Below are 18,567 nucleotides of genomic sequence, written 5' to 3'. Positions count from 1 at the left end.
TTCAGTCGGATCGTGACCGTCGAAACGCTCCTCCCACTTGCTCTTTGCTCAACGATCCACTGCTCAAGTCTTTCCTCCAACTCTGGCCACCTCGCCTTGTTTCCACGGAAACTCAGCTGCGTCTTCTTCACCTGTCGCAGCTCGTTTTCCAGCTTCCTCCACTTTCGAACCATCGACTCGTTGATCTGGAAATTCCTCGCCGCGGCTCGATTCCCATGTTCCTCCGCATAGCTGATCGCCTTCAGTTTAAACTGAGCTTCATAAGCGTGTCTCTTTGCCATTTTCGGGGTTGTTAAAACAGCAATGTTCTGCATACCGCACATACCTGTTCTTTTATACATAAGCCACGCCCACATTTACCCCCAGTTCTAATGTTCACAAATACGTCCGCCTTACAATGACGACACACAAAGGGCGCACTGCACTATAGGGCGCGTCGCACATTTTGACAAAAATCTAAGACGTTTATATGCGCCTTATAGTCGTGAAAATACGGTATATATCGGTTTAGCACAATCTCTCAATGGTGAAGAATCACTTTAAAAAATTCTCGTCGCCGGACCCGGATCCGAAGTTTCACTAAAATCTAATGAGCTCGTCCTTGTCACACACCCAACGTGTACACAAAATTTCATCTGGATCCATCCACAACTTTTTGAGATATCTTGCACACAGACAAACAAACAAACAAGAAGACGTCATGCAGACCACGATACTTGCAAAATCGATGAAACAAATTAGACTACAAAAATAATTGGCTGGTTGAATTCCGTGATCAGAAATATCAATCCTCTGCAAATTTCAAGGAAATCAGATGAAAATTGAGGATTTTAGAAATCTCACCTTAGTTGTTGACATTGGGCCTATGTAGACCTTTTGGTCCATGCAGGCCTTTAAAATAATTAGTTGGTTGAATTCAGTGACCTGAAATATAAATCCTCCTCAAATTTCAAGTCAATCGGATGATAATTGAAGAATTTAGAAATCACACATAAGTTGTTGACCTTTGGCCTATGTTGACCTTTTGTACTTGTCAGGTCAGGATAGATCTGTGACCTGCTACAGGTACCATGTAAACCTGTACGAACCTGTTCCATGGTCGGGTTGTCGGCGACTAAACCGTCTCCCCCACCAGGTTTTCTGGTGAGGAGGGTGTTTGGATATGGACACCCAGCAGGATTAAAAACAAAACCTGTCAAAGGGCGGAGGAGCTCCTTGTGAGCCAACGGCCATCCATATCTAGTGCCCAACTGTGTCTGCGGACGTCCTCCTGCAGTTGGGTTACTTTTTTATTAGGAGGTTGGTGGCAGGATTTGCACTCCGGCCACCGTAAAACCCTTCATTCCGCAAAACGCAAAAACGCAAAAAAATCTGAAAACCCACTCCGTGGGAGTACCTCCTGTGCAGCTTCCCTTCGCAAGGCAGCTCACCGGAAGACGGGATTGGGGCAAAGCCTTCGGGACCCCCAATCTTTGATGATAGGAGGGAAACCATGGGGTAACCTCCCTGGGTCAGATTGAGGGAGAGTGTGTCGGAGTGGTGCTGAGGTGTCGTCCACCAGACGGTGGTCTCCTTGGGTTAACCTGAGGCTGTCCCTTCGGGTGGGTGCCTGGAATGTCCTTTCCCTAAGAGAGGATGATCACCTGTCTCTGTTATCATCTGAGCTCAAGCGTTTGGACATCGGGATTGCAGCTCTCTCTCTGTGGTTCGGAGACCGGATTGCGGAGAGAAAATGGCGGGTGGTTACACCTACTATTGGTCTGGTCGCTCTGTTGGTTACCATACCCAAGGAGTTGCTGTAGCTGTGTCCAATAAGCTGACCCCAATAATTGAGGTAACACCGGTCAACGAGCGTATTATGAGATTAAGGATTCGTCACTCCTTAGGTGTCATTTCCGTGGTCTCTGTGTATGCTCCGACTGAGGCGAGTGATCTCACCGTGAAGGATGCATTCTACGCCACGCTCGAGTCTGTGGTTGATCAGTGCCCCAGACGAGATACACTTCTAGTCTTGGGAGATTTCAATACATCGACTGGAACTGATAGGGATGGTTATGAGGTGTGTGTTGGTCCCCATGGGTCAGGAACTATGAACCAGAATAGCACTAAGTTCCTTGACTTTGCAAGAAGTCATGGACTTAGGGTGGCTGGTTCATGGTTTCAGCGCCCACAAGCTCATCGCTGGACTTGGTATTCCAACGCTGGCGGCGTGGCAAAGGAGATTGACCATGTCCTCATTGATGGTCGTTGGAGGATGATCCAGAACTGCAGGGTCTACCGGAGTGCTCAGTTCCTCAATACTGACCACAGGCTTGTTGTAGCAACTCTAAAGCTGCACCTTAAATCCTGGAGAATGGTACCATCCCAGCCTAGGCTGGATGTTGGCAAGCTCAGGGATGAGAGTCGCTGAGGAGTTTGCGAACAGGCTGAGTGGACACTTGGGGGGTCTGGGTGCTTTGGGGGGTCCTGAAGAGTTGTGGAGTGCCTTCAAGACCACCGTCGTTGATGTTGCCGGTGGATGTCTTGGAACTCACCGCAGGGCAAAGAAGAATTTTGTCTCTCAAAGGACACTGGATACCATTGACCAGAGTCGCAGGGCCAGGCTGAATGGCAGAGCTGAGCTGTTCAGGGAGCTGAGGCGTAAAACTGTACGTGCACTGAGGGTGGACAAGGAGGCCTATGTGCGAGGAATCTGTGAGGGGGTAGAGCATCACCTGTGGACAGGTGATTCTCGTCCCGCTTACAGGGGAATTCGCGCATTGCGTTCATCCAAGCCCATCCCTCGGAGCACTGCAGTTAGAGCAGAGAGTGGTAGGCTCTTGACAGAGGAGTCCGAAGTGAAGGCCCGCTGGGCCGGTTACTTTGAGCGGTTGTACCAGGCTGATCCCCCAGCTGTAGAGTTGGACGTCAAGGGTGTTACAATCCCTGTTGCTGACCCTCGAATCAACTGTGATCCACCTTCTCTTGTGGAAACACGGGCTGCAGTGAACCAGTTGAAACAGGGCAAAACTCCAGGGATCTGTGGCATCCATGCCAAGGTAAGAACTGCCTCTTTTTCTCGCACCGGGACATACAGGTTCGCTGCTCTTTGTGATCTGTACTTATTTTAAAAGAACGAGAAAAAAGAGAGCTTTGTGCGCATCAAAAAGAAGGGTACCCCCGGGGGGGGTTAAGTGTTCGCAGGGGGGGGGGTTGCAGGTGATGCTTACAGGCTCATCTCAGAAATCCCTGGAGAACAGTGTCTAAAGGGGAGATTGTAAGGTATAAGCCTGGGAAGGTAATCTGAGAAATCTCCAAGAGACAAGGTATTTCTGTGGGAGATTGAGGACGTGGAAGGTGTGCAAGGGAGTGTGAGGGTTCGTGGAAAGGTGTGAAAGACACTCAACCCAACCCGAGACCACCCCAGGCGAAACACTGACCAGTCCAAGAACACTCTAGAAATAAGCAAGGAAAATGGGAAATAAAACATCAAAACTGAAATTGAATAATGCCCCACCCACGAATACCGTGGCAGAAATGATGTATGGGAAATATGGAGTCAAGTCATGTACCCAATTGGCATTATGGCATGAATGGACAAAGGAAGACCAATGCCCATTCCCAAGATGGGGCTCTTTAAAAGCAGAAATTATCAATAACTTGGCATGTCGATTAGAACAACGGACAAGTGATAAATTAAAACCAGAGCTAGATCTTGAAGCGTGGAAATTGTGGGAAGAGGAGGCCTTACAAATAAGTGAAGTAGCTAGAAATTTGGTGAGACAGAAACTATTAAAACTAGAAACACAGGTAAAAGAGATGCAACCACCAGTGATTGGAATTGCTCCTGCCTCGGTAAAAGCCTCTGAGATTGAAGTACAAGGACAGGAAGCTCAGGTAAATAATGAAGGTGATTCATCTGCATATGTTAATAACACACCAAGATTGTATCCGAACCTTGAAAGTATGGGGCTGATGGCCACAGCCTCTGCTTTCCCGGTTCAGGAAATAACTCCACTGGGACCAGGGGTGCAGGCTCAGTCAGTGTACCGACCATTTAAAGAAATTGAATTAAGATCAATGAAGGAGAGAGTATTAGATCAGAGGGGAAATGCAGGAGCAGTAAGGAATTTAATAACGCACTGTGTTGCAGCACATCGATGCACCCACAGTGACATTGGAGTGCTATGTCAAGCAGTGTTGTCTCCATATGTGTGGAAGAGAGCTCGAGAAGCTGCCGAGTGGACAGCAGACGAACCAGCAGTTTGCACCGAAGCAGATCGGCGAGATAAGCGAGGGCGCCTGTATGAGGAGATAGAGAAGGCCTTACGACCACCAGCATTAGATTGGGATAAAATCTATGAAACAAAGCAACGTCAAGGGGAGCGGGCATTCGAGTTTATGGATAGATTAATGTTGACACTCTTACAATATGGGGGGTTTCAAGTTGAAGCAGACATACCGGAGCGAACGGTCACTAATTTCGTAATGGAAGGACTTAGGCCTCAAATTAAAAAACAATTGAAATATGTACTGTTAGGTTGGCAGGGCAAGAAAGCAAGTGAGATTTGCATAGCAGCTGATCAATGTATGGACCGAGCGGAAGAACGGGAGAACGCAAAGGCAAAAATGAAAGACGAAGTGTTGCAGATGGTGTTGCTCGACAAAGTAGCAGACCAAAGAAAGAATAAGGGTTGGAGAAAGTGGGGGCTGGAGGGAGATGATTCAGATTCAGAAGAAGAAGAAGCGGCCAGGAGATGGGGATGACGAATGAGAGGTCCACAAAGACCCCCACCAGCAGCACAGGATGGACGGCCCAAGAAATGGAGTGGAAAAAACAAAGGTTCGACGCGAACGCCACCACAGACCCGCTCGAGGACGGCAGCAACACAAGAACAGGAACAACCAAGTCAATCACAGGGATGTTTCCAGTGCGGGCAATTGGGACATTGGAAAAGACATTGCCCCCAAAGAGGACGACCGGAGATCCAACAGGAGGGAGGATCGGGACAACCGCAAAATCATAAGTCATATTGACACACCGCGGGTGGACCCGTGTTACAAGGGGCAATGTTGACATTAACACCAAAAGAGGAGCCGACCTACTCTTTAGATGTTTCAGGTAAGACACTATCTTTTTTAGTTGACACGGGAGCCACCTACTCTACCATAGCAGCCAAACAGCTGCCACATGTTGAAAAATCCAATGCTGAAGTCCAAGTAGTAGGGTTGGGTGGTAGCATACAAACATTAAAGACAACAACGCAATTACCAGTAAGATGTGGACCCTTACAGGAAAAACATGCATTTCTTCTCACAACCACCACACCGGTGAATTTGTTAGGTAGAGATTTGTTGTGTAAGTTGGGATGTAAAATAGCATGTACAAACAAAGGGGTTTTTGTGGATATTCCCCAGAATAGAGCACAGTCAGCAATGATGCTGTTAATGACATCGCACCCAGTTGTTTATTGGTGGAGGCTGAAAAGACAGCCGATTAGTGAGGCTTTGATTTGTTTAAAGGAAGTCTTAGCCAAAAGTGAGGAAATGCAAATGTGGCAAGACAATGCACAAGTAATGACACACATCTACTATGACCCTCCACATTGTACAATCTACTATGATGCGAATGGAGATGATGCTGAATTTGCGGAGAAAATTGCTCCGTATTTGGGAACCTACAATGATCTTTTGATTTGCCGTTTGATGATTGGTAAGGAAGGTGTTGCAATGGAGGTAAAGCTCACAGAACAACAAAGGCATTTGACAAAGTATCCGCCGGGAGTAACTTCGCATGTGACAATAACCACAGCAAAAGATTATCACCCGAAGGATTTGGGCTTTATGGTTTATCGCCTACAGGGGGCAGTAGCGACCTGCACAACAATGATGTTGCATTGGCAGGTGCACAAGCTAGCGAACGATGAAGGGTGGATTTGTGATTTTGAGGAACAGGTGTTATTGGGGACAACTGAAGAGGTTGATTTACCACCTAAACATGAGAGGGTGATGAAAACGGTAAATGAAGGAGAAAACGCAGAAGATTTGATAGAAAGAGTTCCACAAAGAATTGTGGACCCGACATGACAATGATGTAGGCCGTATAATTGGGGCAACGCCCCTCGTGGTTAAACTCAAACCGGGAATGCCTTGGCCAAATGTGCGCCAATACCCCCTGCGAAAGGAGGCGGAGGCCGGGATAGCACCAGAAATTGAATCTTTGAAGGAGCAAGGTATAATTGTAGAAACTTCAAGCCCGTGCAACACGCCTATACTGCCAGTGAAAAAGCCACAGCAAGATAAGTGGAGATTTGTTCAGGATTTACGTGAAGTAAATGAGGTGATTCAAAGTATCCACCCCGTGGTACCGAGCGCAGAAGGGGTGATGACGTCTATACCTGCAAGTTCCACCCATTTTACTGTAATCGATTTATGTTCTGCATATTTATCTGTACCCATTGATAAAAAAATCCCAGTTTTTATTTGCCTTCACGTATAAAGGCCGTCAATACACATGGACTGTTTTGCCTCAGGGGTTCGCGGATAGTCCAACATTATTTTCGCGTACCTTACATAAGGACTTAGAAGATGTTGTCTTCAAGGGTAAATCAGTCAGGTCAGGTCAGGTATGGGAGCATGTGCCAGAACAGCACGTCGCTGCGTCCACTTTCCACCGGTACTCCAGGGGCCTCCGTCTGGCCATCCCCCAGGCAGATGCCAGGCCCATCCCCATCTCCTTGAGATGATGGTCAACCTGTTGCAACCATGAGGCACGTGGTCGACCCACTGGCCTCCTCCACTCATGAGACTCCCTCGCTGAGAGAATCTGGTGAGCAGGATCAGAGTCAGGAAAACGAGCCACATGTCCATACAGCCGCAACTGTCGCTCACGGACTATGCAGGTAACAAATCTCATCCGAGTCTCTCTCAGCAACCACTCGTTGGACACAAAATCCGACCAGCGATAGCCAAGGATTCTCCGAAGAGACCTGGTACCAAAGGCATTAAGTCTCCGTCTCAGATCCTTGGTCAGAGTCCAAGTCTCGCACCCATAGAGCAAGACTGGAAGTACCAAGGACCTGAAGACTCGGACTTTCGTCCTCCCGCACAGGTACCGGCAGCGCCACACCCCATGATCCAGTGAATCCATGACTCCCCAGGCCCGACCCAGACATCTATTGACCTCTGACTCGCAGCCAGCAGAGACATGAATATCACTGCCAAGGTAAGTGAATCTCTCCACGACCTCAATATCCTCACCACAAACAGACACAGACAGGACAGCAGCATCCAAGATGTCACCGAAAGCCTGGATCTTAGTTTTGACCCAAGAAACCCGTAATCCCAACGGCTCCGACTCCTCATTCAGCACCTCGAGGGCCCCCAAGAGGATGTCTAAAGTCTCCGCAAAGATGACTGCATCATCTGCAAAGTCAAGGTCCGAGATCTTGACATTCCCAAATGACGCACCGCAACTTGATCTCTCCGACATCCTCCCTAGAATCCAGTCCATACAAGTGCTGAAAAGTGTGGGGGCAAGTACACATCCCTGACGAACTCCAGTAACAACTGGAAATAAGTCAGAGATGGTACCACCACACTTCACAGCACTCTCAGTACCAGAGTAGAGTTCAGACATCAGATCGATCAGTTTTGGTGGCACCCCACGAAGACCAAGAATCCTCCAGAGGACATCCCGATTCACTGAATCGAACGCTTTACAGAGATCAACATAGGCTGCAAGCAGCCCCTGCCGAAACTCTCGTCTGCGTTCGGTGAGGACACGAAGTGCAAGGATACGGTCAATCGTTGACCTCTTTCGTGTAAAGCCTGACTGCTCTGGACGCTGGTGCTCAAGCAGATGGTGGCGAACCCTATCGAGAATTATCCGAGCAAAGACCTTGCCCGGCACTGAGAACAGCGTCACCCCTCGGTAGTTGTTGCAGTCTTGGCGATCACCCTTCCCTTTCCAGAGAGGGACAACAAGGCCCCTCTTCCAGTCAGTTGGGATGATGCCTGTGTTCCAGGCAGAGCACAAAACTGCATGCAACGACGCGAGTGCAGCATTTCCACCAGCCTTGAGAAGTTCGCCATGGATGCCACAGATCCCTGGAGCTTTGCCCCGTTTCAACTGGTTCACCGCAGCCCGTGTTTCCACAAGCGTAGGTGGACCACAGTTGATTTGAGGGTCAGCAACAGGGATTGTAACACCCTTGACGTCCAACTCGACAGTTGGGGGATCAGCCTGGTAAAACCGCTCAAAGTAACCGGCCCAGCGGGCCTTCACTTCAGACTCCTCTGTCAAGAGCCTACCACTCTCTGCTCGAACTGTAGTGCTCCGAGGGATGGGCTTGGATGAACGTAATGCGTGAGTTCCCCTGTAAGCGGGACGAGAATCACCTGTCCACAGGTGATGCTCTACCCCCTCACAGATTCCTCGCACATAGGCCTCCTTGTCCACCCTCAGTGCACGTACAGTTTTACGCCTCAGCTCCCTGAACAGCTCAGCTCTGCCATTCAGCCTGGCCCTGCGACTCTGGTCAATGGTATCCAGTGTCCCTTGAAAGACAAAATTCTTCTTTGCCCTGCGGTGAGCTCCAAGGCATCCACCGGCAACATCAAGGACGGTGGTCTTGAAGGCGCTCCACAACTCTTCAGGACCCCCCAAAGCACCCAGACCCCCCAAGTGTCCACTCAGCCTGTTTGCAAACTCCTCAGCTACTCTCTCATCCCTGAGCTTGGCAACATCCAGCCTCGGCTGGGATGGTACCATTCTCCAGGATTTAAGGTGCAGCTTTAGAGTTGCTACAACAAGCCTGTGGTCAGTATTGAGGAACTGAGCACTCTGGTAGACCCTGCAGTTCTGGATCATCCTCCAACGACCGTCAATGAGGACATGGTCAATCTCCTTTGCCACACCGCCAGCATTGGAATACCAAGTCCAGCGATGAGCTTGTGGGCGCTGAAACCATGAACCAGCCACCCTAAGTCCATGACTTCTTGCAAAGTCAAGGAACTTAGTGCTATTCTGGTTCATAGTTCCTGACCCATGGGGACCAACACACACCTCATAACCGTCCCTATCAGTTCCAGTCGATGCATTGAAATCCCCCAAGACGAGAAGTGTATCTTGTCTGGGGCACTGATCAACCACAGACTCGAGTGTGGCGTAGAATGCATCCTTCACGGTGAGATCACTCGCCTCAGTCGGAGCATAAACAGAGACCAGGGAAATGACACCTAAGGAGTGACGAATCCTTAATCTCATAATACGCTCGTTGACTGGTGTTACCTCAATTATCATTGGGGTCAGCTTATTGGACACAGCTACAGCAACTCCTTGGGTATGGTAACCATCAGAGCGACCAGACCAATAGTAGGTGTAACCACCCACCATTATTTCGCCGCAATCCGGTCTCCGAACCTCAGAGAGAGCTGCAATCCCGATGTCCAAACGCTTGAGCTCAGATGATAACAGAGACAGGTGATCATCCTCTCTTAGGGATAGGACATTCCAGGCACCCACCCGAAGGGACCGCCTCAGGTTAACCCAAGGAGACCGCCGTCTGGTGGACGACACCTCAGCACCACTCCGACACACTCTCCCGCAATCTGACCCAGGGATGTTACCCCGTGGTTTCCCTCCTATCAAAGATTGGGGGTCCCGAAGGCTTTGCCCCAATCCCGTCTTCCGGTGAGCTGCCCTGCGAAGGGAAGCTGCACAGGAGGTACTCCCATGGAGTGGGTTTTCAGATTTTTTTGCGTTTTTGCGTTTTGCGGAATGAAGGGTTTTACGGTGGCCGGAGTGCAAATCCTGCCACCAACCTCCTAATAAGAAGTGACCCAACTGCAGGAGGACGTCCGCAGACACAGTTGGGCACTAGATATGGATGGCCGTTGGCTCACAAGGAGCTCCTCCGCCCTTTGAATCAGTGCTGCTACAATATGTGGATGATTTGCTCATTTGCTCCCCAAACAAAGCAGCGTGTGAAACAGATACGCTGCAGCTGCTCCAGGCATTGGCAAGAAAAGGCCACAAGGTGAATAAAGAGAAGTTGCAATTAGTCAAGGAAAGGGTTAAGTAGTTGAGACACCACATTTCGCAAGGAAAGAGGGAATTGGATAAGGGGAGAATAACTTCAATTTCGGAAGTGCCATGCCCTCGCACAAAGAAACAGATGATGCGATTCTTAGGTATGGCAACCTACTGTAGACAGTGGATTGTTGATTATGCAATTCTGACAAAGGAACTGTATGTTGTGGTGGGCAAAAACCAGCCCAATGTAATTGAGTGGACTGAGAAGATGGGGGAATATTTTACCAAATTAAAAGCGGCACTCTCGACAGCTCCCGCGTTGGGGCTGCCAGATTATGAGAAACCATTCTTCCTTTACTCTCACGAAACTAGAGGATTTGCGCAGGCTGTGCTGACACAATCCCACGGCGACCGCCAGCGACCAATTGCATATTTTAGCCGAAGGCTGGACCCGGTCGAACGTGGGTTGCCTCTTTGTTTGCAAGCGGTGGCCGCAGCGAGCTACGCAGTTAAGCGCACGGCAGAAATCGTGATGGGTCACCCCCTCACGCTAAGGGTACCCCACTGTGTCGCGGCTTTATTAACCCAAAAGCAAACACAACATTTAACCAACACACGCCTGATGCAGTATGAGACGACTCTCCTACACCAGCCAAATTTGCAGATTGAGAGATGTGATGTTCTTAATCCTGCTTCCTTGCTGCCAACGAAAGACGATGGTGATGCTCACGACTGCACAGAGGCAATACAAGAAGTATCCACCGTGCGCCCGGATCTCAAGGATCAAACCTTGGAACACCCGGACCTCACCTTGTTCATCGATGGTTCGGCCTATCGTGGCCGAGACGGCTCGGGGCATGCAGGATACGCCGTGTGCACCCATAGTAAAGTTATTGAAGCGAGACGCCTGCCTGCACATTTTTCTGCCCAGCAGGCGGAGCTGTGTGCCCTGATAAGGGCATGTGAACTATCTGCTAACATTGCGGTAAATATATACACTGATTCTAATTATGCTTTTGGTGTGGTACATGACAAAGGTGCGATATGGAAAATGCGAGGGTTTCTCACCTCTGCAGGAACACCAATAAAAAAATGGTGATTTAGTTTCTGAGCTGTTAAAAAGTATCTCAGCACCAGCAGACGTCGCGGTAATTAAATGCCGTGCACACCAGAAACTCACTACGGATATTGACAAAGGAAATGACAAGGTGGATAAAACTGCAAAAGAGGCGGCTAGTCTGCCTATTCCTTTGATAATGCCAGCACGACTACCGAAGGAACAAATTAAGCTGCATCAGTATAGCTTGTCAGATATTATTGCAATTCAAGCTGCAGCATCGCTGGATGATCGTGACAAATGGAAAGCTGCAGGAGGGACAATGGATGCAGACGGACTATGGTCTAATAGGGGAAAGGTCATAGCACCTACTGAAATCCTACCGTGGCTTGCACGCATGGCCCATTTAAATGGACATGTGTGCAAGAGGGGGACTGTGAGACAGGTGCAAGAATCCTGGTATGCACCAGGAATTGGGGGAGTAGTAGAAGGGGTGTGTAAGAGTTGCCAAATATGTCAAAAACAACCAGCAGAAGGAGGGAAAAACAAGAGTGCTGGGAGCTCACCCAGCCCCTTGGGGACCGTTCACGTACCTACAAATAGACTTTATAAAAATGCCTCCATCAGGCGGGTTCAGCAATGTTTTGGTAGTGGTAGACATTTTTACTAAGTGGGTAGAGGCGTACCCATGTGCAAAGGCTGATGCCGCTACCGTGGTGAAGCACCTGTTAAAAAGTTTTTTCTGCCAATTTGGCATTCCTCATAAAGTGTCTCACGATCAAGGAGGACATTTTACGGGGGAAATAACACGGGCAGCGTGTAAAGCACTGGGAATTAAACAAACATTTCATTGTGTTTATCACCCAGAGTCAGCAGGTGCTGTGGAACGGCAAAACGGAATACTGAAGAACAAACTGGCTAAAATAACAACGGAGACGGGGTTAAAATGGCCAGAGGCATTACCCTTGGCACTAATGAGCATGCGATCGACAGTAAACCGGAAAACAGGGTTATCCCCCCATGAAATACTAATGGGAAGGCCAATGCGGCTGCCTGTGACCGCCCCCACAAACATGAATAAGTTGGATATTACAATGATGGACGAGAACTTGCTGACATTTTGTAAACAGCTTTGCAGGATCGCAAGGGCGATACACACAAGGGTAAAGGAGGCCCTACCCGAACCAGTGGAAGAGCCGTACCATGCCTTCCAGCCAGGAGACTACGTACTGATAAAACACTTCACGAGGAAAACAGCCTTGGAACCTCGGTGGAAAGGACCATTTCAGGTACTGCTGACTACTCCGACTGCGGTAAAGTGCGAGGGTAAGACGGCTTGGATACATGCCACACATTGTAAACTTGCAATACCAGCAGAGACAGGGACAACATGAACAACACCTATCTTACCATGACTGTATTTTTTTGTGCACTTGGATGCACGTGGGTATTTTACAATACGAGCTGCATGCGTTATAATGAAGGAAAAACTGATGATGAGAGAACTATGGGTAAAAGAAAGAGACGAGAACTAATCCTACATAAAGAATTGACTGATCATCCACTGAACACTTACCTGGCATTATCCCTACAGTACGCTAGGACAATGAACAAAAGGGAGTGTTGGGTGTGTTCACACCTTCCACATTCCTCAAAACACGGATTACCCTTGTTTGCAGTTCCACTCCAGGGGGAGAACATGTATGGGTACATAGTCCGTAGACAAGATAGACCAGTTTTAACTAAAGTAGAGAAGGCATCAGTGGAAGGTAGAATAATAGAAATAAAAAGTAATTGGGAGAAGGGGGGTTATAATTGCACGAACTATGAGCATTGGTATGAGCTATGAGCATTGTACCCTAAGTACAGAACTATTAAGCAAAAGGCTGTGGGACAGGGCCCGGAAAGAGCACTAAAAGTAATGAATTATGATGGATTGAAGAAGGGGGAGGGATTAGAAAAGTACCCCCCACATTTTCAGCTCATGCACAAACAAATTGGATTGATTTGTCTAGTTAGAGGACAAGGGGGGGGGACCCCATTTAGGAGAATCAACATGCCAGTACTATGCTAGACATGGGGATGAAATGGTGACCATAAAAGGGCGAATTAATGGAACAACCATACCTGTAAAAATCGAAGTAAATAACCTGCTTGAACCTCAGGCACCCCTAAATGGTACATGTTTTGTGTGTGGGTATAAGGCATACTCATGGCTACCAGTGGGATGGAGGGGATCATGTTTTTTGGGATTTATACTACCCAGGATTCGGATCACTGACCAATCACCCTTTGTACCACAGGTCAGATCGAAAAGAGCGAATTTCAGAAGTTGAGAGGTTTTTCATGATTGCATTCCCCTTTTATGGAGCAGGCAAAAGTGCAAGGGAAATTATCAATTTGGCAGCATCTTTGGAAAAGCTTGCTAATATCACTAGCGAAGGATTTCACAAAACGAGTGCCGAGCTGGTAGCGATACGGACAACCGTGATGCAAAACCGCATTGCTCTGGATATGCTTTTAGCAGAAAAAGGAGGGACGTGTGCGGTTATAGGTGTGGAATGCTGCACATACATTCCAGATAATTCAGAAGAAATTGATAATTTGGCTGAAAAAATTAAAGCCGAAGGTGCAAAATATCATGATTTTAACAAGGGATGGTCAATGGGATCTTGGTTGAAGGGAATATTGAGGAGTTGGGGAGCCTGGATAATCCATTGGTTGTTTATAGGGCTCATGATCTTCATAGCAGTGATTGTTGTCATCACTTGTATTAAAAATCTAATCAGGGAGTGCGTGAGACATTGTTCTTCTACAGCAAAGAAAACAACAAAACCGGAGACGGTCCTGGGGAAGCCTGCTGTGGTTGCTGTGGTCAAACCGCTGCCAACACCTCCGCCGTCTCTACCCTCCCCGATAATTCACTCTGGTTTTCCTCCCCAACCCATAGACCTTGAAAAGTACTGTGAACTTAATGGGACTGTTGACCCACTGCTTACACTCACATTGGATGAGTGTCTCGACTTGCTCACACCGATGACGAAGATGGAAAGAAATGTTATCTAAACATTGCCTTGTTGGAAAATGTTGGGACTTTTCTTTAAAATTTTCTTTCACTCTGGCTTGCAGTTTATAAAATTATATTCTTTTTGTTGGTTCATAAAGAACACGATATATAGATTCTTACTTGTTGTTTATAAAAATTATATTCTTATTTGCTGATATTCTTTTTGTTGGTTCATAAAGAACACGATAAATAGCAAAAAAATATATTCTTACTGGTTGTTTATAAAAATTATATTCTTGTTTGCTGATTCTTAATTGTTTATAAAAAATTATATTCTTGTTCATAAAGAACCATAGTTAGTTGAAAATATATGTATCTTTTTGTGTGTGTGAAATAATTTTTGTGTGAGTTGTTTTTGAAAGGTAATTTTTGCTTCCTCATGACCTATATTCAAGTTATAATTGTTGAAATGTATCCACTATTCTATAGAGGGGTGGGGTATTGATGGGCCGGTCGGGATGGTGGAGGGGGGGCTTTTCTATGAAGCAAGAAAGTGCGGGCGGAGCTTTCGTGACGTAATGACCCACTTGGAGCTACTCATAAGAGTGGGCCACTTCTGGACGAGACTCCCTTTTACCACCTTGCCGCTCCATCAAGATCCCATCTCTAAAAAATATTATAATTGTGGTGTTCCTTTTACACTATGTTTCTAAGTAACAGAGGGGCAAATGTGGAGCTGTTGAACAGCTCCCAAGATGAAAGCAGCCAAATTAACAGGATTACCTTTTCTTAAAATTGAATGTAGCATTTAATTGAGGAAGCCAAAGCATTTAAGATGCTCTCAGTAAGCTACCATTTTTGACTGTTGGTAATCAAAGCCAGTCGGCTATATACATATATATATATATATATATATATATATATATATATATATATATATATATATATATATATATATATATATATATATCTCTCTCTCTCTCTCTCTCTCTCTCTCTCTCTCTCTCTCTCTCTCTCTCTCTCTCTCTCTCTCTCTCTCTCTCTCTCTCTCTCTCTCTCTCTCTCTCTCTCTCTCTCTCTCTCTGTGTCTCTTTCTCTCTGTCTCTGTCTCTGTCTCTGTCTCTTTGTCGTGCAGCTGAACATCTGGCTTTCTTGTTGGCCCTTGTAACAACATTCTTTGAGCCTTGGGCTCAGAGAAGCCCAATTATAAATCAGCACTGTCTTGGTATAGTTCAAAGGGGAACATCTTGTCGCAGAATGAGACGATAATATATATTCTGATAAAGATCTGCCTGATCAACAACAGATCTTCTTGCTTGTGAAAAGATAAATGCTTTGTCAGGCCAGGAGAGAATATTTGCTGGGGTGTTGTTACTTTCAAAGAAACCAGATGAGCAGGAAAAGTATATATAAAGTAAACCAAACCGCTTGCAGGCCAGAGTTTTGACTGAGCTGGTATACTGTAGGTATTCTGTGCCTTTCTACTCTCGTGTACACTTTTGATGCGCATTAAACGCTCTTCTCTACGACGATTGGTGTAGTCATTGCTTGATTGCAGACCCTGATCTCGACATGTACTGGCCCCCACACTTTTCAGCACTTGTATGGACTGGATTTTAGGGAGGATGTCGGAGAGATCAAGCTGCGGTGCATCGTTTGGGAATGTCAAGATCTCGGACCTTGATTTTGCAGATGATGCAGTCATCTTTGCGGAGACTTTAGATATCCTTTTGGGGGCCCTCGAGGTGCTGAATGAGGAGTCGGAGCCGCTGGGATTACGGGTTTCTTGGGTCAAAACTAAGATCCAGGCTTTCGGTGACATCTTGGATGCTGCTGTCCTATCTGTGTCTGTTTGTGGTGAGGATGTTGAGGTCGTGGAGAGATTCACTTACCTTGGCAGTGATATTCATGTCTCTGCTGGCTGTGAGTCAGAGGTCAATAGACGTCTGGGTCGGGCCTGGGGAGTCATGGATTCACTGGATCATGCGGTGTGGCGCTGCCGGTACCTGTGCGGGAGGACGAAAGTCCGAGTCTTCAGGTCCTTGATACTTCCAGTCTTGCTCTATGGATGCGAGACTTGGACTCTGACCAAGGATCTGAGACGGAGACTTAATTCCTTTGGTACCAGGTGTCTTCGGAGAATCCTTGGCTATCGCTGGTCGGATTTTGTGTGCAACGAGCGGTTGCTGAGAGAGACTCGGATGAGATTTGTTACCTGCATGGTCCGTGAGCGTCAGTTGGGGCTGTATGGACATGTGGCTCGTTTTCCTGACGCTGATCCTGCTCACCAGATTCTCTCAGCGAGGGAGTCTCATGAGTGGAGGAGGCCAGTGGGCCGACCACGTGCCTCGTGGTTGCAGCAGGTTGACAATCATCTTAAGGAGATGGGGATGGGCCTGGCATCTGCCTGGGGGATGGCCAGACGGAGGCCCCTGGAGTACCGGCGGAAAGTGGACGCAGCGACGTGCTGTTCTGGCACATGCTCCCATACCTGACCTAACCTGACCTTTTGGTCGATGTTGACCTCAAAAATAATTTGTTGGTTTAACTCAGTGACCTGAAATATAAATCCTCTTCAAATTTCAAGTCAATCGGATGAAAATTGAGGATTTTAGAAATACCTCCCTAGTTGTTAACCTTGGGCCTTTGTTGACCTTTTGGTGTATGTTTAATTAAAAAGTAATTGGCTGGTTTAATTCAGTGACCTGAAAGTATAAATCCTCTTCAAATTTCAAGTCAATCGGATGAAAATTGAGGATTTAAAAATCTCACCTAAATTGTTGACCAATGTTGACCTTTTGGTCTATGTTGACATTATAAATAATTGGCTTCATCCTTATGACAAACTCTACCATGTGGTGAAGTTACGTGAAGATCGGTTTAGAATTGCGACCTGTAGGCGACAAACAGACAGACAAACAGACAAACACTTACTTTGCGGTACTGTACTACTCACATGGTACAGTGTTACTCTGCAGTACTGTACCACTCGCTGGGTACAGTGTTACTCTGCAGTACTGTACTACTCGTGTGGTACAGTGTTACTCTGCAGTACTGTACTACTCATGTCGTACAGTGTTACTCTGCAGTACTGTAGTACTCGCATGGAGCAATGTTACGACTGTGGCCAATTCCACCGTAACTGACGTAAAATTTAGACCGATTTCTAAGTAATTTTAGCAAAACTTCTATGTAATGGGAAGTCCTTAAATTAAAATGTTTTGCTCATATTGTCAGTGGGTGCAGGCTCATCAAATATGCCAAAACTTTCTGGATTGCAAGATTCAATATCATTTGTTTTCAAAATTCAAATCGTCGTAACTGACGTAACGAGAAATATCACCCCCCTTGGGGTATCCCAAAAACATGGTCTAATTCTCTCAATTGGAGGCAACTGATCATCAATGGCAGGGACAGTGCTATTATACATGTTCTCTAGCAACATACAGCCATCAACTTAAATTAATCAATACCCACTGTGGAGCGTCACGTGACATTGGTCATGTAACTGACGTAACAACAGAACGTAACTGACGTAACTCCTGCGACGAACTTTACATTTCAGATTCCTGTATGATTACTATATGATCATAAACACGACCTGACTTTAACAAATTAACAAGTAAACGAAATTCACTTCACAGTCCTCCTCTTCCTGGTGCATAAGTGGGCATCTGCTCACTGTTAGACAGTAGATTCGAGGCCAACAAAATGTGTTTTGAACGAATAAACGTGTGCAAGAAATCCAAACAGCATAGAAAAAGATTGAATCAAACAACTTGGGGCAAACTAGCAATCAAAAGTTGTATCCTCTCAAAAGCGCTCTTTATGTCCTCCAGGGAGGGGACTTTGAATGTTACCATCCCTTGTAGAGCAACCGGTCCAGAGAAAATGACAGATTCGTGGACAGTGTCAAGGTCATCGGCTGCGGGCCACTTGAAAGATGTAACCCCACCCACTGTGGCCTGGTGCCAAAACTTCATGTCCCAGAAACCATCACGGTCACTTCTCCTGAGAGTGCGGCCAATGTAAAATCGATCGATGAAGTCGACGGCATAGTATGCCTCCGATTCGATAACCACTTTCTCCACATTGTCTAGGAATGGCACATCTGGGGCCACTACCGACTGAGATGGCGTGGGCGGTGGGACTACCGACTGAGATGGCGTGTGCGGTGGAACTGCCTCGATGGCTGGTTGTGCGTGACTTGATACGGCGGCGAATGGACTAACAATCGCCACTTGCAGCGAGCCCCGAGAATCAGCATCGGGATAGAAAAATGATGGGCTCTCAACTGTGGGATGGCGGTGGGCTTATGGTGATCCCATAGTTCATCAAGCTGCGTTTTCACCTCTGCCACCTCGCTTGCAGGCACATACATGACAGTCACATTCGGACGCGCCTCCTTCGCGACTTCTGCAAATTCAGCAGCGTTACCAATGAGAGTTCTGCCTTGTAGGGTTCTCCTCCAGACTGCTCGCTTTACTG

At 47.1% G+C, this 18,567-nt stretch overlaps 1 protein-coding gene across 11 annotated transcripts in view; it reads right to left on the bottom strand.

Annotated features, from left to right (window-relative positions):
- The window catches only part of LOC147015096 (ras-specific guanine nucleotide-releasing factor 1-like), a 167,416-nt gene that overhangs the window by 135,847 nt on the left and 13,002 nt on the right, over positions 1 to 18,567 (bottom strand). The window contains exon 1 of one of the 11 annotated variants that reach the window (XM_085849526.1): positions 12,252 to 12,397. The exons of 7 other annotated variants lie outside the window; for them this stretch is intronic. Coding sequence is in view for 1 of the 4 variants with exons in the window: in XM_085849520.1 (XP_085705646.1) it covers positions 10,826 to 10,834 (9 nt within the window). In the remaining 3 variants the exon portion in view is untranslated. Of the gene's footprint in view, positions 1 to 10,825; positions 10,870 to 12,251; positions 12,398 to 18,567 lie in introns of those variants that run through there. 3 more of the 11 variants (XM_085849525.1, XM_085849524.1, XM_085849520.1) reach the window with 3 other exon arrangements.

This window comes from Eptatretus burgeri, chromosome 12 (genome assembly GCF_056783735.1).
Source record: "Eptatretus burgeri isolate ZD-2024b chromosome 12, Ebu_testis_v1, whole genome shotgun sequence".
Classification (NCBI taxonomy): Eukaryota; Metazoa; Chordata; class Myxini; order Myxiniformes; family Myxinidae; genus Eptatretus; species Eptatretus burgeri.
This window is presented reverse-complemented; position numbering and strand designations above follow the sequence as displayed.